At 39.5% G+C, this 22,018-nt stretch overlaps 2 protein-coding genes across 2 annotated transcripts in view; both read right to left on the reverse strand.

The window, feature by feature from the left end:
- Nucleotides 1-8,022, reverse strand: part of LOC130458748 (carcinoembryonic antigen-related cell adhesion molecule 5-like) — a 50,242-nt gene extending 42,220 nt beyond the window's left edge. Inside the window, exon 1 of the mRNA XM_056825369.1 lies at nucleotides 7,721-8,022. The gene's annotated coding sequence lies outside the window, so the exon portion shown is untranslated. The remainder of the gene's footprint in view (nucleotides 1-7,720) is intronic.
- A 169-nt stretch (nucleotides 8,023-8,191) lies between these two features.
- The window catches only part of LOC103095547 (carcinoembryonic antigen-related cell adhesion molecule 5-like), a 91,549-nt gene continuing 77,722 nt past the window's right edge, over nucleotides 8,192-22,018 (reverse strand). Inside the window, exon 6 of the mRNA XM_056825363.1 lies at nucleotides 8,192-8,628. Within this exon, the coding sequence (XP_056681341.1) occupies nucleotides 8,294-8,628 (335 nt within the window). The 3' untranslated portion in view covers nucleotides 8,192-8,293. The remainder of the gene's footprint in view (nucleotides 8,629-22,018) is intronic.

Genomic DNA, 22,018 nt, shown 5'->3' on the forward strand with positions numbered 1-22,018 from the left:
GAACAATAAAACGCTATAGCCCTTAGATTCAACCCAAAATGCTGTGCTAACATTCCACAAGCAATGCCTTTTGCTTCATGGACATACAAGTGGAATTCCTTCTTATAATTAGGTATTCCCAAAGTTGGAATTGATAGAATAGCTCCCTTCAACTGTGACAAAGCATGCAAATGTTCCTTATTCAATTGCAATGGTTCTTTAATGTCTTTCTTTGTCAAATCAGTCAAGCACTTGGAAATATGAGAATATCCCACTATGTACTGCCTCAAGAAACCAGCAACCCCCATAAAAGGTCTAACTAAGTTCTTTCTTAGTTCTAGGGGTGCCTAGCTTCTGTATGTCTGCCCTCCTTTTATTAAAGATTTTCCTGGTGCCCCCCTGCAGGACAAATCCTAAATATTTAACTATTGGTAGGACCCATTGAATCTTCTTTTTAGAAACTTTATGAAACCCTCTTATAGAGTTCTATTAACAATTTCTTTGAATCTTCTAAACAAGTCTTAGGGTCAGGAGATGCTAGCAACAAATCATCCACATAGTGTATCAATCTACTACGTTTGAAAGTTATAGTAGCTAGATCTTTGCAACAATTGACAAAATATTGAAGCCGACTCACAACATCCTTGCACTAATCTAGTATAGCACAGCTGGGTTTGATCCCATTGGAAAGCAAAAATATTTTGAGAATCAGGGTGCAACGGTATAGTAAAGTAAGTGTTGCTCAGGTCCAACACTGTGTACCATCTAGCCTCTGCAGGTATCTGAGTTATGATATCATTTGGAGATGGTGTTACAGTATGTCTCTTCCTAATGAAATTAGTCACAGCCCTCAAATCCATAAAAAATCTCTATGCAGAAGTGTCATCTTCATTTAGCTTATTCTTTTTGATAGCTAATATTGGGCTATTATATTCAGATTATGTAGGTCTCAATATACCTTGCTCAAGCAAGCTATTTATAATGGGTATTATCCCTTCTCTTGCTTCTCTACTTAATTTGTATTGTGGTATCTTAGGTGGTATTCCTTCCCTGACCTCAATCCTAACAGTAGTAATCAATTTAATCTGACCCACATCATTTTGATGTTTTGCAAACACCCCCTGTGGAATATCTGTGGGTATGTCATACATAGAAGTCACAACTTGAATCTTTTCAGGTTCTTCTTCAAGTTGTTCTAAGTACAACAATGGATAGTGCTTCAGTAAGTTCTTGGGTAGATGAAAATAAATTACCCCAGAATTTTCACATTTTTCACAGGGTTGCCTGTATCTTGCACAAGAAAAAATCACATCCTAAAAGATTGTCATGGCATGATGGAATCAACAAGAAGGTATGATCTACGGTGAGAGGACCCAGTTTAACCATAGTGCTTTTGAGCTCAGGGACCTGTTGAATTTGTCCCATTGCTCCAGCTACAGAAACCATACCCCCTATGTCGGTATCCCCTGGACATGTCTTTAGGACAGATTTTGAAGCACCAGCATCTAAGAGAGCCTTATAGTTCTTCTTCCCCACCTTAATCCATACATATGGTTCTGGCATGTAGCAAAGGAGTTTATTGCCACTGAATTAGTACTCCTGTCTTTGGTACCCTCTGCCAGCTGCATATGTAGCTCAGTTAATTTCTTTTGATTTGATCCATTCCCAATGAAGTCTTCAATGGAACATGAACCTTTGCTTTGGCCAGATACCCCTCTGCCATTTAGAATGCTGGCACTAACTGAATTCTTGGTTGTTACTAAGTCTGCCATTCCATCCCCAGATTCAAATTTAACTGATATGTCACCTCTAGTACTTCGAATATGATAATCTTTGTGTTCAAAAGCAATGTCAGCTTCATTATCAGTTTTTTTTATCTATAACACACATTGCTGGATGGAAGGTACTAGCTTCTGGATTCAAACTAGATATACTTACCAAAGGTACCTCTGCCATGAAGTTATTGACAGAATTAACTGCATTAGGTGGGACTTCTTCTGTGAATGTTTCTAGAGCCTTGCCATCTTTATCACCAGTAACCATTAGGGAATTAAAATTATGTGTCTCTGTATTAGTTACTAACTTTTTCTTGAGTTCCTATGACTTATTCTTTCTTTCCCTTTCACATAATTTAATCCCATTCTCCACTCTACACTGGAAAAAGTTCTCAAGGAATGATTTGATTTCCTTTACAGACTTTTCCTGTGTGGTTACTATATAGGTCTTATCAAATTCTTTCATCTCATTTGCAATTTGAGATATTATTTCTTTAATTTCTGCCTCATTTTCTTTAATCTGGCTCTGCCTTTCTCTTGCTTTATTGCAATGGCTATCATTCACAGAATAACTTTCTTGCACCAATTTTGCACTATTTCCCAACTTTTTACTATTATTTTTTTATTAAAAACCCTTACCTTCAATACTGTGTATTGCCTCCAAGGCAGAAGAGTAAGGGCTAGGCAATGGGGGTCAAGTGACTTGCCCAGGGTCACACATCTGGGAAGTGTCTGAGGACAGATTTGAACCCAGGACCTCCCATCTCTAGGCCTGACTCTCAATCCACCGAGCCACCCAGATGCCCCCTTTAATATTATTTTTAACTGCAGCCTCTAGCTCAAAATTTCTTCTTCTATCTCCAAGTGCCTGGCTTCATAATTCCCTTCTAATCATATCTGAATACTTTGGTTTTGCTCCAGTTTCTATTACCTTTTGCATTTCCCTCAAATCAGGTGCTTGTTGTGAGGACTTTAACTTGCAGTGTGAACAGCAAGTGGATTTCTTGTACCTAGTTCCTGCATTATGTTTTTCTCTGTTAGTACTCTCCTGTTTCTTCTTTAAGAAACAGTCTCTAATCAAGTGCCCTTTACGGTAGCAAAAAAAAACAAAAAACACTCCCTAGTTTCTTTTTGCACTGATATTGTCTGGTAACTAGATTTTTGGGAAATAGATTTTGTGTATGTTCTGACCATGTTTAAATTTTTAATTTCCTTCTGTTTCAAATCCTTTTCAGTCCTCTAACTTTTCCTTAAGGTCTTTAACTTCCTTGTTCTGATCTGAACTATTTTCAAATAGGTAACCTGCAGCCTCTCTCAATTCAATTAGGGAAAATGAATCATATCTAGGGAAATAGTTCTTAAAGAATGTCCTCAAACTTGGTGTGCATCCCCTCAGAAACTGTCTACGTACATGGCCAGCTGTCTCTTCATTATCTGCTTCTAAACCTAAGATTGCCTCTGCCATCTCTGACAGACAGTCTATGAATGTGGCAGGATGCTCCCCCTTTTCCTGCCTGATCTTATCAAATTTGGACCATTCACCAGGTTTTGAACAGCATTGCTTAATGGCTTCAAGCAAATCCTCTCTGCACTGTTTAAGGTATGACATTCAGATTGGATTGGCAAAATCCATATCCAATCTTTGATCTACAGTGGGCCAGCTGGTCAAATTACTTTCAGATCTAGTTGTCTCCACAAATTCCCTTTTTTCATGGGAGCTGAAAAGTTCTGTTAAGAGAAATTCAATATCTTCGAAGTCTGGATCAAAGATTCGAAATGCTCTCTTTAGCTCCTTGTGGGTTTTAAAAGGATTGTCCACCAATTTTGGAAAACGACATTTAACAAACTCAAGTTCATGAGGAGTGAATTGTCTATGGTCCTTTGAGTGAATAACACCAGCATTAGTTGTTAGCTTGGTCACTTCCTTCAATGAACATATTTTCTCAGGGACACTAGCAGCCTGGTTCTCATTTTCATTGCTACCTTCAGTTTCCTGAGGTGCATTCTCTGATTGCCCATTGTCCTTGCCCATAACTAGATATAAACCCTTTTCCTTAATGAGTTGTTCAAAAACTGCCTTAATCATTTTTGTCTAAGTTGTTGTCAATGGCCATAAACTTCTCTGCCTTAAGGGGAACTATAAATCTAAAAAATTTCCTCACTTGGGTTAGAGTCTGCAACACAGCCATGAATAGTACATATACTTGTGCCAGGATTTTCCAGAGAATTAATTCATTTTGGAAAGGTAATTGTAACACAGTCATTGTCAAGTTTCCTACATAATCCACAGTCTTCACTACCATTTGAGTCAGTTTGCTGTAAAGAATATGGTAAATCCAAAAGCAAGCGATGGCTGCCAAAACCACCACACCAAAAACTACTTGTTTGAACATTTTTACTATCTTTCCTGCCTGTGGGATTGTTGGGTACTGTCAGATTAAGGTGCCACTTGAAATAGAAGAGTAAATTAACTGAAAACTACTATTGCTTGAAATAGAGAAGGTAAACTGTGGGGAACCTTGTTTCTTCTTACAATGATTGCTGTTCTCTGACTGTGACTAGAGAGCTCCTGCTGGGACCTGAACCTCTTTGGTGATAGTGGAGGTAGGAATGAGAAATGCTGAGGTATGCCACCACACAGGGATATTGGTACACAGGGGACTACTTATAAAGGAATGCCCTGGGGTTTACTCTGGGGTTTGCCTGCTGATTCCTACTGATGGCTGATTCTTCAATCTATTTCCTAACTCCTTCCTCCCTCACTCCCTCCCTTTTCCAACCCTCTCCACCCAGTTCTTCTTGAAGCCTTGGCTCCTTCCCTCCCCACTTGAGTAAACTATAAAGATATTCTTTTCTTTTCCTTTTTCAAGTCAAGGGGTTTATTGGGATAACAGGGTGGGAAACTGAGGTAAGAGGGATGAGGATTTCCCTAATCTAAAGAAGAATTTTAGAAAGTATCCCAGTCACAAACTGTGACTCTAAGACAGTTAGGGAGATGGAGAACAACTGTTTGAATCTTATTTCTTCTTCACCAAGAAAATCTCTTCTTCAGTGTCAACTTCAACTGCTCAGAACCAGAGAAACCCAAAAAAACAAATCAGCTTTACAAAGGTCTTTCAGCCAGGTTCAAACCTCCAGGGAGAGAGTGTGACTTCCAGGCAGAGACCAAGTCCAAAAGCCAAGTCAGCCCCCCTTCCCCAGGGTCCTTTCAGCCAGCTTCAAACCTCCAGGGAAAAATGACTTCCAGTCAGAGACAAAGTTCCCTCTCCACTGTGAGATAGAGATAGGAAGAGAGAAAGGTTTTGCAGGACTTGTGGATCAACATGCAAGAACATAAGAACCAGGATTCCAATGGAATGTCCTCAGTGTGTGGTAGTTGGAGCTGACAGGAGTCAGGGTTTTTTTGTTTTGTTTTGTTTTCTTTTTTTTGGTCTCTGTGTCTCTGACTGGAAGCCACTTTTTCCTTGGAGGTTTGAAGCTGGCTGAAAGGACCTTGGAGAGGGGGAGGTGGCAAACTTGGCTTTTGGACTTTGTCTCTGACTGGGGGACTGACTCTCTCTCTCCCTGGAGGTTTGAAGCTGACTGAAAGATCTTTGTGAAGCTGATTTGGGTTTTGGGTTTCTCTGATTCTGAACAATTGAAGTTGACACTGAGCCATTGTCCTCCATCTCCCTATCTCAGAGTCACAGTTTGTGACTAGAATACTTCCCCAAACCTTTCTAAAATCAATCATTTAGATTAGGGACTTCCTCACCCCCCTTACCTCAGTTTCCCATCCTGTTATCCCAATAGACCACTTACCTGAGAAAGAAAATTAGAATATTTTGTAATTCACTCAGGGGGGAGGGAAAATTGGGAGGAGAAGAGTGGCAGGAGGAAGAGGGTTGGAGGAGGGAGTGAGGGAGGAAGGAGGTTAGGAAATAGATTAGTAGAAATCAATAGACAGATTCCCCAGAGCAGTCCCTTCTGTACCAGTGTCCTTTGTGTGTGGCAATCCCCCATTACAACTAAGCATCCTCAGGTTCTCTCAGCAGTTTCAGGTTCCCATTAGCAGTGCTCTCAAGTCAAAAGCCAGACAGAGAACAACAGTCATTGCTAATAAAGATGTTCTCCTCAGTTACCATTCCCTATTCACAAGTAATAGCTTCTCTCAGCTTATTCTTTATTACACCGGTCAGCTTAAACTGCCACCAACCAGGGACATTCCATTGGAACCCTGGTTCTTGCATCTTGGTCCACGAGACCTGCAAAGCCTCTCTCTATTCATGTCTCTATCACAAATCCAAAGGTCAGAAGAATTCCTGGGTAGGCTGCCTCAGTGTCCTAGTTCCCACCTTGCCAGACCAGATTCCATACCAGGTCACATGCTTAAGAAAACTCCTCTTCTTTGATCTTGTGGTAGTCAGTTGAACCAATGTTAAGCCTTATGCCTTGTCACATGAACATTAGCCACCTCCCATTCCCCATTGCTTGATCCTCCAACAAAAGACTGAGGAAATATGTAGTTCACTGTCTCTCTCTCTCTCTACCACCATCAGAGGAGCACACAGGCTGGATCCCAAGCTCTTTAAGCCGTGTCTCTGAGTCTCTCTTCCTTTGTTCTATTTCCTCTTACTCTATATCCCCTTCACCCATTTTCCCTCACTTTCTAACTCTCCTTCTCAGGTATCCACCTAAGAATATATTAATTTGTGGCTACAGGCAGGCACAACTCATACCTGTCCCAAAGATGTTTTTTTTTCATTAGCGGTAGAAGGTAAAAAGGGGACAAAAATAGATTTTGGTTAATTGGAAAAAATAAATTAAGAAAAAGCTCTTTTAGACTACAGGTGTCAAATCCATAGCCTCCAACATTCCCAGTGCTGCCTGAACCAGGTGAAAAGGTAATTGGGAAATAATTAACAAAAGAAAATAACTCACAGATAATTATATGATAATTTAAAATGTGTGCTTTAAGCATCCTCATGTACAGACTGAGGTCAATAAAATATCATCCCTCCTCTAAAGTATATACTGTTGGAGTCTGACTTCCCCAAGGTCACTTCCCCACTTCACAATTCTATCTCTCCCCTTGCTCTCAATTCAGAATATCCCCAGAGTCAGGGACAGGAAGCTGGGATACCTCTAATAATCGTAACAATAAAACAGCATGAAATAAAAGGCAACTAAGGCCAGAGATGATCTCTCTATGGTCATGATGCCCATTAGTGTGATTATGGAGGGTCTGTCATCTGTACATATGAAAGTCAGACAAGTGAATTAACATATACTGGAGGCTAAAGCCAATAGATCAGAACCAGGTTAAATAAGATATGCTTCCATGTGGCATTTTATGCTACAAAGAGGAAGAATATAGGTCCAATAGTGAATCTCTGGGTGTGAAAGGAGACAAAGTTTACATCCTCCTTTCCATCTCCAGAATTTCCCTGCCAAAGAGGATCAAGGCTAGCCCCATTGCATGACCATAGCTTATACTCCAACCAAGACTAGAAACACTCTGTGGTTCCACAGCAACAAGGGAAATGGACTGCAAGAGTGAGTATGGGGCAGTCATTGAACCTGCAGCCTTAGAAGGTGGGAGAAAAAGAAGGATGTATGTCTCTGGGACAGAATAGAATAATACAATATCAATAATAAAGATGATAATGACAACTAATGTTTTTATTTTGTGTCTACCATGTAAAAAGGATTCCACATAAAATCCTATTATACACAGAACAAATATTATTCATTTTTCCAGATGAAGGAACTGGGGCTGTAAAAGGAGGAGTCATTTACTACATAGATAATAGGCAGAAAAGAAAAGATTCAATCTACGTTTCATGATTCTGATCTCAGGGCTCTTTCTACCACAATGCACTGTGCCATGGGACCAGGGGGGGGGGAGTGTCACTTTTGTCTATTTCTGTCATGCCAGGGAAAGAGAGAGCCCCACACAAAGTTGGTGGCCCAATCCAGATACTCACCATAGATTGTAATATTCTTGGTTGCAGTACGAGTCAAACCAGTGAATAAGTTAGATGCAGTACAGGTATAGGTGCCAGCATCACTCAGGGATGCAATAACAGAAAATGTGGCTGAGTTGCTGATCCTTTGTCCATTCTGTAACCAAGTGAATTGTGCTGCTGGGTTAGAATCAGCAACACAGCTCAAGGTAATATTTGCCCCAGTAGGGTACTCATTGGCTGAATGTACAATTGTGGCGATATCTGGGCCATCTGGAAGAAAGAAAAGGATTCCATATTGAGATTATGGCAGAAATAAGGGGGCATCTCCTAGTCTATAACCCATCACCAAGAACCACTATGTCTCCCTGATCCTCCTTTGAGCTGGGAAATTCACAACTCATCTTCTACTTTTCCAGTGTGGATCTGAACTTGGAAGATCTTAGGGCTTTCTCCAGTTCAGCACCCTGGCTGGCCACCCTCAACCAGAACACATGGCAAGGCCAATTTGGGCTCCCTAAAGATGAAGGGGGTTGGGAACCTCAGAGCCTACCTCTTTAGCTCTCAGAGAAGGGACTGAATTAGCCTGGGCCTCTAGGAACACACCACCAGGCTATAAGAAGGCACCATATAGGAAGAAGCAATATACTCACAGGTAACATTCAGTGTGAATGGATCACTCCTATTCTGAAACAATGGGTTCTCGATTTCACACACATAGGGCCCTTTGTTTTCCGTTCTTCTGAGACTGCTGATAGTGAGTGTCCTGTTATCCGGTGACAGCTGTATCCTGTTACCACCTGGGGCAAGTCCATTTATGAACCACCGGTAAGCGTGAATTTGACCCGTAGCATTGCATGTCATTGAGAAGTCCTTGGTCTCCACTGCAGTATTGTTGGAGGTGATGATGGTAGGTTTGGACAGTGGTGCTGTGCAGGGAATAGACAGAAAATGACTGTATTCGTACTTTTTCTTATCTTATAACCATATAAGTGGTTTGGAAGTGGCCTGTCTAAGACCTTGGCCAGGCTGGGGGCCAGAGACCAAAAACCTGTGATTTCAAAGGCAAAGACACCCCTTTCTATGGTGCAGATCTCATCTCCTCCAGTACTTAAGAAAAGTTCTTCTTCAGTTCTGTGACTGACAAAGACATTCACATGGAGTCCAAGCCCCTGGTGCTCAGTCTTGATGGGCTGAGGCAAGCTGGTCTGGGGATGATAGACCACTTCATCCAGCACCTGGGCTTGGATTTGAGGCCTTTCTAACTTGGCAGAACCACCAAGAGTTTATGATTCCTTGGCCTGGACTTCCAGAAGCCAGGGTCCCTTACCTTGACAGTTTGATAAGGATATTGGGAGCCGGTGGTGTGGATAGACTAAAGTCAGGCCATGGGGAGATTGTGCTCAGAAAGGGAAACATTACTTTAACTCTGTCGAGGAAAGAAAAGGAAAGGCAGAGAGTGGGAATAGATCACTTCTTATCAGGATACAAAAGGATGAGCCTCTGGCTGGGAGTCAGGTGAGACCTGTTTCAAGTCTGGATATATTGAACCCACAATAGCATCTCTAGAGCATAGGACATGATTTGCCCCCAGGATGTCCATACCCTTTACAGAAGATTCTAGAATTCTCTGCTTTGGGATCTTTACTTTCCTTTGGTGTTTCCTGCCCTACAGGATGAGAATGAGAATGTTGAAGGTGATCTTCAAGCTCACATGAGGTTTTATGGTGGGAATCTAAGCTAATGGGGACTAAATTTCCCTGAGCCTTTATGGTCCAAGGAGAGACCTTTCCTGATCTCTAGTTGGAAGTTAAAATACCTCACTGAGAGAGGTATGTGTTGTAATAATTAAAGGAGTTTGGCATAAACTGTTACAGATAAAAGAGTGGTTGCCTTAAACTGTGACCTCAAAGATATGTTTTCAAATCAAAAATATAGTGGTCACCCGGGAAAAATTCCCACATATTAAATATAACCAAGTCAGCTGGGTTTTATGGAGATTTTAATTAATACAAATAAGGAATTAATGAAAGAGAGAGAATAAGAGGAAACAATGAGAAAAGAGATAGGCCAGCTTAGGCCAGCCTAGGCTTTTAAGCCTTAAGAGAGAGATCAGTCAGTCTTTTATCACTCATGTAAAAAATAGACTCAGATACAGGACTACAATCCCCACGAGCCTTTCCTCCACTTCCCCAGAATGCCTTGTAATCTCACCTGGGCCGAGATCGAGAAGGGATTTAAGCTGATTCAAAAGCTTTTGAGGGGGGCTTGGGGCTTTTGGACTTCCGTTTTGCAGCAGGAGCGTCTCTTGCGTGATGTGAGGTTATTTTGTCTAGGCCTCTGGCCTAGGCACATGTTTCTTACTTGTATATTCTTTAATCTTTAATCCTTTAATAAACCTTTAAAAAATATAATACTTCTTGCAGAGAGAAACTAATTTCTACCTGCCTCAATCTCCCCATCTCCCCTAAATTTTAATCTTTACACTCACCACAAGATTTGTCCCAAGCAAGACTCTAGTGTTCAGAGAGATACCAGTTCACCTTTGGCCAGCTCAATCTCCATCTAAGTTCAGCCACCAAGCCCTTCCCATTCATCTTTGGCCATATGAAACCTCTTCAGAGAGAGGTCCTCAGAGAGAGTTTTTCTCTCAGCTTCTGATTTCCTTTTAAAGAGAATTTTCTCCTATGTCACCTCCCCTAAGTTCTCACATCTACCAATCACAGTAGACATTTTCCAAAGGACAAACCATTCTTAATTCACACCTGAGTAGACTAAAACCTCATACCTCTTTTGTTAAGGCTTGTCCCTTACAAGTTGGCAAGTTGCCTGACCTTCATAGGTACTTAGCACCTTCCTAAAAATGGACTTAGCTTAAGGCTTTTGTTTCACTATAAGTATGAGTTAAGTACTTATTTATTGTTCAGTAAAGAGTTTACAACTTTATCTTCCTCTAAAATATGCTTAAGTATGAGTGGAGTAGAGTTCTCACATTCCTGACTAAGTCCCTTCATTGTTAAAATGGGGAATGGTCTTAACCAAGTGTTATGAAGTAGGGTCTGAGAATTTTTAAGATTCACAGTGTGCCAGAGCAATCCCTGGGGCACATCCAGGATCATCAACAGGCTTCCTTCCTGGGTCATCCATGGCCAGCTGTCTTAAAATTAATTTCCAATTTTACAGGTATAAGTGAGAAATATTTCAGCTTCCTTGACCTTTCTCCTTGTTATTTTGGTAGAGCTTGCACTCCATCCCTGGGTCTCCACTGGGAAGTTTAAGGTGAGGAAGAATGAGCCTCCCATTTGTATCCAGTAAAGCCAAGTGAGACTGACCAGGACAGTGACAAATCTGAGGTCAGCTAGCCACCTTTTGTAGTGGGGGGAGAATATGAAGAAACAGTGAGCATGCTCCTGAGCATGAAGGTCATGGTAGGACTTTTTGGAAGGTGTTTTGGCAGCATGAATGGATCTAGTGACTGACATGACATAGTGACTAGTGTTGGACTAAGAGTGAGAAAGACCTGAGTTCAAATTCTTTCTCAAAATGTTACTGGTTGTGCGACTTACTAGCAAGTCCCTATCTGTGTCTCAGTCTCCTGATTTGTTAAATGGGTAAAATAATCTCTCCCTCTTAGTGTTGTTGGATGAAATGAGACCATATATAAAAGCTGTGTATAAATCCCAAGAAGAGCCCAAACAAAGGTTCAGAGGAAGGAAAGTCAGAGTGTGAGACTGGGTACCAAATGTAGACTCAGGCTGTCTGAGCACACAATGCATGGCCAGAAGTATTGTAATGCCTGCTGCCATTTTGTGAAGGGCTAAGGTTTAATGCCAGAACAAGAACACTCAAGGATAGTCTGTAGGCAATAGAGAGTCATAGAGAAGAGACATGAGCACACACATATTTTATTGAAGGGCCAATTAAGGGCACTAGAGATGCTTAGCCCAAAGAAGAAAAGACTTGAGGAGGAGGGGAGACATGTCTCCAAAGACTGGTCAAGTTATAATGGGTTTGATGCCCCTGCCAGGGGATGCTCAGTGGTTACATTGATCAGGGAGGGACTATTTCCTAATGTGTCAGTATCTTTTCTCCTTACAGCAACATTCTGGTACCCTTTTATCTCTTGTCTATCACAAAACAACTCTTTTTTAAAACTCTTACCTCCTGCATTAGAATCAATACTCTGTATTGTTTCCAATGCAGAAGGGCCAGGCAATGGGGGTTAAGTAACTAGCTCAAGGTCACACAGCTAAGAAGTGTCTGAGGCAAGATTTGAACCCAAGATTTCCTGATCCACAGCCAGGCTCTCAATTCGCTGAGTTACCCAGCTGCCCCTGCAGATCAGCTCTTCAGAGGAGGTGATGGCTTCTTTTTCAGAAGGGGCAGGGATTATGATTGGAATCCTGGTGACTAATTGAGAACTCTACTATATTTTGTTAGAAAGATAGGCGAGTAGGATTGTGTGGCCTCTGACTCTTATTTCTCCTAGTCTGCCTCCAGAAATGTGGGAGAAAAATGAAGATGATTCCTCAATTTCTTGACCTTCTCTAGGCCCCTGGTCTCCCTCCCTTCCCCAAGCTTGCCTTTCACACAATATTTACTGATATGGATCTCATTGTTCTTTTCAGGGTTATTCATTGTACCTCCTTTTTTCCCAACTTCTTTCTCAAGCAAAAAGTCTTTACTTTTCTGTTTTTAGAAGATGTGGTAGACCTAGATTGATGTAGCCCCAAAATTAAGGAAATAAGATTTAAGAAGACAGAGCCGAAAAGAATGGAGAGGCAGCAAAGGGATCAGGGATAGGGTAGTCTAGAGATAAAGTGAGATGGAGGAGAGTTTTCAGCAAGCTGTATCTCAAGGAAACTGGTCTATGGGTTTTCCTTGACTACACAGGCCAAACAGCAAACAGTTTTAATGGACTTGACTCCCTTCTCATTTCTCTTCCAAAAATGATTTGGGATGCTTTGCAAAACTGATCTGAAGAGGATTCCTGGACTGACTCTGCAACAGTTATGAGACGCATAAACAGGCTCACACCCAACCCAATCCTTTCTTGGGTGAGGAAGGGCTCCAACATTTGCCCCTCTATAATCAGATGGAAATCAGGCTGGCTCAGTCATCCCTGGCCTCAGATATTCCTCTCTTGCTATTGGTCTCCTTCTGTCCACTAGGTGGAACTACCAGTACAGGAAGGACTCATTAGTACAAAAAGTTTCAGAGTAGCAGTTGACACATAATGTGATCTAGGGCATCTTAAACTCTCTAGGGCTGTCTCTGGATACAACTGACTTCAGTTCCCTGGAAAGATCAGGAAATGTCCAATTAAACAGGAAATCTTGAAAATCAAAAAGAGAGTTTAATAAAATCAAAAGAAAATAAAAAACAGAATTAAATAATACTAGGATCTGGTTTTTAAAATATAAATACAATTAAATAGATGAAGCATTGGTTAATTTGATTAAAGATAGAAGAAAACATTATAACCAATAGCAAAAATGAAAAGGATGAATGAGTTAGTAATGAAGTTGAAATTAAGGAAATTTTGAGCACTTATTTTGAGCAATCATGTGCCAGCAAAATTGAAATGTAAGTAAAATAGATGAATACTTACAAAAAAGATTAATTGCTCAGATTAACAGAATTATAAATAGAATATTTAAACAACTCAATCTTAGAAAAAGACATTGAAGAAACCACAAATGAGTTCTCTATGAAAAAGTCCCCAGGATCAGATTGATATACCAGTGAATTACCACACTGAAGGAACAATGAATCTCAATGCTATTTAAACAATCTTAAAAATCTAGGCAATGAGGGCTATGGGGTGATCAGTAGATAGCAGGGCCTAGATTCAGGAGGACCAGGGTTCACATCTTGCCTCAGATACTTTGGATGTGTGACCACGGGCATGTCATTATCCCCCTTTTTCTAGCCTTTACTTCTCAACTTACTTTGAACCAATACTCAGAATTGATTCCAAGATGGAAGGGAAGAATTTTCAAAAATAGGTAAAGAAAGAATCCCACCAAATTCCTTTTGTGATCCAAATATATTTTTGATACCAAAGCCAGTGAAAACAAAAACAGAAAAAGAATTGGAATACTTAAATAATCCTGTATTAGAAATAGAAATTGAACAAGGCATCACAAATGTCCCTAAGAAAAAATCCACAGGGCCTGATGGTTCTATAAGTGTGTTATATCAAACATACAACGAACAACTAATCCCAATATTATACAAAATATTTGATGTAATAAACAAACAGGGAGTTGTAACAAATTCCATTTATGACACAATTATGGTACTGATTCCAAAGCCAGGCACATCAAAAACAGAGAAAGAAAACTATAGACTAATCTCCTTCATGGACATAGATGCAAAGGTCTTAAATAGAATACTAGCAAAAAGACTCCAGCAACTGATCCTGAGGGTTATTCATTATGATCAGTTGGGATTCATACCAGATTAATATTAGGAAAATCATCCACATAATTGACCATATCAACAAGCAAACCAACAAAAATCACATGATTATCACAACAGATGCAGAAAAAGCCTTTGACTAAATACAACACTCATTCCAACTGAAAGCACTAGAAAGTATAGGAATAGAAGGGCCTTTCCTAAAAATAATAAACAGTATATATCTAAAACCATTAGCCAACATCATCTGCAATGGAGATAAACTAGATGTATTCCCAATAAGAGCACAAGTGAAATAAGGATGCCCATTATCACCTCTACTATTTAACATTGTACTAGAAACACTAGCAGTAGCAATTAGAGAAGAAAAAGACATTGAAGGCATTAAAATAGGCAATGAGGAGATCAAGCTATCTCTCTTTGCAGATGATATGATGGTCTACTTAAAGTATCATAGAGAATCAATTAAAAGGCTAGTGGGAATAATCAACCATTTTACCCAAGTTACATGATACAAAATTAACCCACATATGTTATCAGCATTTCTATATATTTCCAATACATCTCAACAGCAAGAATAAGAAAGAGAAATTCCATTTAAAATCACCCTACACAATATAAAATATGTAGGAATCTATCTGCCAAAGCAAACACAAGAACTATATGAACACAACTACAAAACAATTTCCACAAAATTAAAACTAGATCTAAATAATTGGAAGAACATTAACTGCTCATGAGTAGGATGAGTTAACATAATAAAAATGACAATCCTACCCAAACTTATTTATTGCCATACCCATGGAACTACCAAGAAAGTTGCTTATTGAAGTAGAAAAAACATCACAAAGTTCGTTTGGAAGAACCAAAGATCAAGGATATCCAGGGAAATAATGAAAAAAAAATGTGGAGGAAGATGTCCTAGAAGTAGCAGATCTCAAACAATACTATAAATCAGGGGTCATCAAAGCAAAATGGTACTGGCTAAGAGACAGAAAGGAGAATCAGTGGAATAGACTTGGGGTAAGGGACCTCAGCAAGACTGTCTATGATAAACCCAAAGATCCCAGCTTTGAGGACCAAAATCCATTTTTTGACAAAAATGGCTGGGAAAATTGGAAGACAATATGGGAGTGATTGGGTGTGGATCAACATCTCAAACCATAAACCAAGAAAATTCAGAATGGGTGAATGACATGAATGTTAAAAGAAGGAAAATATAAGTAAATTAGGTGAACACAAAATAGTATGTATATATCAGATCTTTGGGAAAGCAAAGATTTTAAGACAAAGCAAGAGTTAGAAAGAATCACAAATGGAAAGTAAATAATTTTTATTATATTATACTAAAAAGGTTTTGTGCCAACAAAACCAATGTAACCAAAATTAGAATGGAAGCAACAAATTGGGGGAATAAATCTTCATAACAAAATCCTCTGACAAAGATCTAATTACACAAATTTATAAAGAGCTAAATAAGTTGTACAAAAAAACCATGCCATTCTCCAATTGATCAATGGGCAAGGGACATGAATAGGCAATTTTCATATAAAAAATAAAAACTATTAATAAACACAGGAAAAAAAGTGTTCTAAATCTCTTATAATCAGAGAGATGCAAATCAAAACAACTCTGAGGTATCACCTCACACCTAGCAGATTGGCTAACATGCCAGCAAAGGAAAGTAATGAATGTTGCAGGGGATGTGGCAAAATTGGAACATTAATGCCCTGCTGGTGGTGTTGTGAATTGATCCAACTGTTCTGGAGGTCAATTTGGAAATATGCAGAAAGGACACTAAAAAACAGTCAGCCCTTTGATCCAGCCATAACACTGCTGGGTTTATACCCCAAAGAGATAATATGGAAAAAAAATTTGTACAAGAATATTCATAGCTGCACTCTTTGTGGTAGCAAAAAATTTGAAAATGAGGGGATGCCCTTCAATTGGGGAATGGCTGAAAAAATTGTGGTATATGTTGATGATGGAATACTATTGTGATCAAAGGAATAATATACTGGAGGAATTCAATGGGAACTGGAATGACCTCCAGGAATTGATGCAGAGTGAAAGGAGCAGAAGCAGGAGAACATTTTACACAGAGACTGATACACTGTGGTACAATCAAATGTAATAGACTTCTCCATTAGTTCCAAATGCAGTGATCCTGATCAACTCGGAGGGATCTATGAGGAAGAAAACTATCCATATTCGAAGGAAAAACTGTGGGAGCAGAAACACAGAAGAAAAAGAATTGTTTCATTACATTGATGGAAGGGGATATGATTGGGCATGTAGACTCTAAATGATCACCCTAGTGCAAACATCAACAATATGGGAATAGGTTCTGATTAAGAACACATATAAAACACAGTGAAATTGCATTTCAGCTACAGGAAGGGGTGGAGGAAGTAGAAAGAGGGAAAGGATATGATTCTTGTAACCAAGAAATAATGTTCTAAATTGACTATATAAAATTTAAAATATAACTCCATGAAATATTTCAGTAGCTATAAGACTTAAATCCTAAATATTTACATTCGCCACACTCAAGTTATGTTTTACTCCAGAACTGGCTACAAATCATGTTTGTAAATATTATGTAGAAAAATATAAAAACATGTTTGAATGGAAATAATTTCCATATGGTGCTATTTCTTTAAGTTAAATAAAGCAACTTTTTTTAAAAGATAAAAAAAAATAGACAAGAGGAGAGTTAATCCTATCTTTCACAAGAGACTGATGACTTAGCTATCCTGATCAATACATTGATCTAAGACATTTTCAAAGGATTTATGATGAAGAAATATACTCTCTACCTCCAGAGAAAGATCTGATGGTGTCTAAATGTTGTATAAACAATACTTCTTTCAATTTCTTTTTTCTTGGCTTTTGTGTTGTTGTTACAAAGTGGATAATATGTACATATGTTTTACATAATTTCATATGTACAAAGGACATCACATTTTTTGTCTTCACAATGGGTCAGGACCAGGTAGGAGGGTGGGAATGCAAAATTTTAAAAAACTGTTATAAGTAAAAATATAAAGAATTTGGAGTTTGGAAGGAAGTTTGAGATTTCCATTCCATTGAGGTCCTGGGATAAATTGGCAAATAGAATCATCTACCTACAATCTTGCAAAAGGTTTAAGATACAGGGTCCTAATTTTTTGTAGTTGCCTTTATTGAATAGTTGGAGGCATTGCCCAGAAGAACAAAAAAGGCAGAAAGTAATAGAAGCTCTTCTTAATGAGGTAATTCCTAAGATTGGATATCCCAGATCACATAATCAAAATGATAATGGTCCTGGCATCACATCACAGATTATTGTCATGATTGCTAATGCTTTGTGCTTAACCAACAACCTTCATTACACCTGGCATCCTCAGTACACAATCAACCCTGTTTGCTTCAGTTTTCTCATCAGTAAAATAAGCTGAAGAAGGGAATAACAAAACACTTCATAACTTTTGGTAAGAAACACCAAATAGGGTCATGAAGACACAGACATGTCTGAAATAACTGAACAACAATTGTTCCTTTTCTGAAAGGGAAATTTTGTGATTCTGAACAATACTGGCTGTCTCAGTCATTTTCTTCCTTTGGTTCCTCTAGTTTGGGACATACTCCTGGAAGGGGGGCAGGGACTGAGTCATTTTCCTGTATCTCAAGTCCATAGCCTAGGGACTTTTTGCTGAGAAAGTGGGTGAAAAATATTGTGGGATAGAGGTGAATGGCCAGTTGTGGCCCAGGCCAGTTAGATGAATGAATGAATGAATGAATGAATGAATGAATGCATGCATGCATGCATGTACCAGTGGACTGATAAGAATAGGATTAGTAATGTGGGAGATGGGGAAGGAGGGAGGAGGGCTTGGCATTCATCCAGTACTACATATCAGCCTTATCATTCAAATGAAGATAATGCTTGTGCTTTGGAACTGTATTTTAATTTAAAATCCAAGATTTTGATTTTTGTTCTAGAAAAGATCTTCAATAAGAAGCTTGCTAACTCCTAAATCCAGGGAATGAACTGTTGCCGAAAGATGCAAAAACATACATTATTACATCAAGAAGATCAAGAATGAACTTTGGATATGGTTGATTGAACTAAAATTTAATTGAACATTTATTGTAAATGTACACATTTATGACAAAAGGGACTGCCCCTAATTTGGCTTTCTGTCATTGTGCCTAGCAAAACATTGGTTTTGCTTTCTTTCTTTCTATTTCCTCCCTTACTACTCTAATTTCCTCTCAGAAAATTGAATATTGTATATATCTATAGTTAGAAGTGCATTTAGGACTACAAGATGATTATGTTAAATGATCAATGGGGAGACTAGTCACCCAGTGATCATCAGGGGGGATTGTGAATCTTAAAATTTCTCAGACCCTACTTCAGAACACTTGGTTAAGACCATTCCCCATTTTAAACAATGAAGGGACTTAGATCAGGAAGTGGGAACTCTACTTCACCCATACTTAAGCATGCCTTAGGGGAAGATAAAGTTGTAAACTCCTTGCTGAACAATGAAAAGTACTTAACCCATACTTATAGTAAGGCAAAAACCCTTAAGATGTGCCTATTTTTAGATCTAATTCAAAAAGGTGCTAAATACCTATAAAGGTCAGACAACTTGTAAACTTGCAAGGAGCAAAGAGGTGAGAACTTACTCAGGTGTGAATTACTCAAAGTTTAGTCTACTCAGGTGTGAATTAAGAATGGTCTGTCCTTTTTAAATCGTCTACAGTGATTAGTAGTTGTAAGAACATAGGGGAGGTGACATAGAAGAAAATTCGCTTTTAAAAGGAGCTCAGAAAGGGCTCTGGGGAAATTCAGCTGGAAGGAATCAGCTGGAGAGATTGAACTGGGAAAGGCTGAATGGTGGCTGAACTTGATTGAGCTAGCTGAAGCTGAACTGTTGTCTCTCTGAACACTAAAATCTTGCTTTGGACAGATCTTGTGGTGAGTTGATAAAAGACTGACTGATCTCTCTTAAGGTTAGCCTAAGCTGGCCTAGCCTTTTTCTCATTATTTCCTTTCTCTCTCTCTCTCTCTCTCTCTCTCTCTCTCTCTCTCTCTCTCTCTCCTTTCTTTAATTCCTCATTTGTATTAATTAAAATCTCTATAAAACCCAGCTGACTTGGGTATATTTCATATATGGGAATTTTTCCCTGGCGACCACTTTATATTTGATTTAAATCAAGACACTGTACTGAAACCATATTTTCTGCGGTCACAATTTAAGCCAACCACTCTTTTAACTGCCACAGTTTATACCAGACCACTCTTTTAACTGTTACAGAACACAATGAGATGCTATATTGCTTAGTAGACTTTAAAATGCTGGGCATCTGGAAACTCTTGTAATTAGTATCATTTCATTTCTCTGTGCATAGAAGATTACTCAGTTTAGGTCAATTCCCTGGGGGTAAGGGATAAAGCTGATCTCAATAGGTGAGCCATTGAAGTGGGAATGACCAGGAGAACCAGAGGGGAAGCAGTTAGAAACCAACAGGGGAAGAGCCAAGATGGCAGCATAGCAGGAGCTTCTCTGAATCTCCTTCTAACCAATCATTACAAAGCATCTCAAGGGGGCAGCTGGGTAGCTCAGTGAATTGAGAGCCATGCCTAGAGATGGGAGGTCCTAAGTTCAAATCTGGCCTCAGACACTTCCCAGCTGTGTGACCCTGGGCAAGTCACTTGACCCCCATTGCCTAGCCCTTACCACTCTTCTGCCTTGGAGCCAATACACAGTATTGACTCCAAGACGGAAGGTAAGGGTTAAAAAAAACAAAAAACAAAGCATCTCAAAAGGACAAAAATCAGAACCAGAGGAATAAAGGCACTCTCCCACTGGTCACAGTGTGAAAGGTAGGCAGTGAGTGAGGATTCCTATGCCATAAAGAAAAGAAACTGCTCAAATCAAAGCACTAGTTGACCACACTTTCCCCCACATCAAATACTGAACCACAGTTAATGCCAGGGCCAGGAGAATTTCCAAAGTCTCAGGGGAAGACTGAGAGCACCACAGAATACCCCTGAGGGCTGTGGCTGGCCTTGGCAGTGAGACTCAAAGCTAAATAACACAGTCCTTGCAGCAGGGGAAGCAAAGGGGCAGCCAAAAGGGTAGCCAAAGTAGAGTTGAGGATGATGAACTTAGTGCAAAACCCATGTTACAGTTGAAAATACAAGAAGCAACAGGTGAGGAAGATAGCCTTAGGAAAAAATGCTTTGAAGCAGGAACTACACATAAAAAAAAAAAAAAAAAACAGAGATCTACCTGCCCTCATTCAATCCTCAGAAAGGGAACGAAAGATACTCACAAGGCAAAGCCCTTGAGACAGAAGCTAAGAAACCAATGACCAACAACATGCAAGAATACCAATCCTAAAGGGGCAAAAGGAGTTAACAAAAAAAAAAACATCTTCACCCTGGAAAATTTTTATGGAGAAAAAGAGCAAATGTAGAATATCTGTCTTGTAAAGTGGGTAGAGGAAGTGCACATCATCCTCTTCCTCATTTCTTGCTCTGGGGCCCAGGGGTCTCACATTAAAAAAAATCCTTTAAATTCTGTTTTAGAATATATATTAAATATTGTTTCTAAAGCACAATAGCATAAAGGCTTGGGATTTGGGGGTAAGTGGAATGCCCAGGGTAACAGAGATACAAAGTGACTAAGGACAGATTTGAAGCTAGGTCCTTCTGACTCCAGGCCTGTCCCCTCTATTCACTGAGCCTTTTCATCTTGTTGTGAGAAAAAGAGAAACCATTAAAAGGAGAAAGCTGTGGGAGAGACCTGAGAACTGGAGAATTACCACCATTCTCGGAAGGAAATGCTTCCTCAGTGTTCCAATTCCTGCATGATCCAGCAACTTTAGCACTAGATGACTGGCATGGAGAGGTGCCTTATTAGTCTATTTTAGACTTCTCCTAATTCATAAACTCTTCATGTGTTTCTGATTTCTCTTTATTGAGATTCCTTAGTAGCAGGAAAACTCACCAAAGGAAGACACCCACATCTCACATACAGTGCCAAAAACAAGGTGGTGAAGTATGGGTGAGAATATGACTCCTGGGAAACAAGTCCTCTTCTGCAAGTCTGACTTGGCCAGATTGGGCTGGATGGCTCTTGCCACTCTGTGGCTCAGAATAGGGCAAGGCTTTCTCTCTAGGACTGGGAGGGAAGAATCCCAGGTGCCTTTCATAAGTTAGGTAAAGGAGGAACCTGGCCCTTGGAAGTCCATGCCTCCAAATTTGGAAAAGATACAGAAATGGAAATTGGAGAAGTCTTTCAGAACAAAGGGGCCACTAGGAGAACCCACTGATGGCTAACTCTGTTGGTTCTTAAATTTATTTGCAGGGATTGGATACTAACGATTTGTACTTTGTAAGGACATGGTAGTTGTCCCTGAATAAGTATCAGATATGATTTGACTAAGGTCTCAATCAGAGCAATTGAGTTACTTGAGAAAGAAGGGATACTTAGAGAAGAGTTGTCTTTGGAGCTTCTTAAAATATAAGATTACTTCCCAGGCACCAGGGTTTATTTCCCCCTCCCTCATCAAGCCTCATCACTGACATGCAACTACCTCAAAGTTAGTCCTTCAGCCATATACACTATTATTCTCCTACTCAGCTAGCCTATGGAGTGTTGGATCTTTCTCAGGAGTCTTTTTCCTACACTAGGTTATGTAATATTTTAATTTGAGAAATTGTTTGGAGCTGTAGTAGTAGTAGTAGTAGTAGTAGTAGTAGTAGTAGTAGTAGTAGTAGTAGTAGTAGTAGTAGTAGTAGTAGTAGTAGTAGTTGTTGTTGTTGTTGTTGTTGTTGTTGTTGTTGTAGTTGTAGTAGTAGTATTGGTAAAGAGAGGGGAAAATGGAAGAAAGGTC

Source organism: Monodelphis domestica, chromosome 4, assembly GCF_027887165.1.
Source record: "Monodelphis domestica isolate mMonDom1 chromosome 4, mMonDom1.pri, whole genome shotgun sequence".
In the NCBI taxonomy this organism is placed as follows: domain Eukaryota; kingdom Metazoa; phylum Chordata; class Mammalia; order Didelphimorphia; family Didelphidae; genus Monodelphis; species Monodelphis domestica.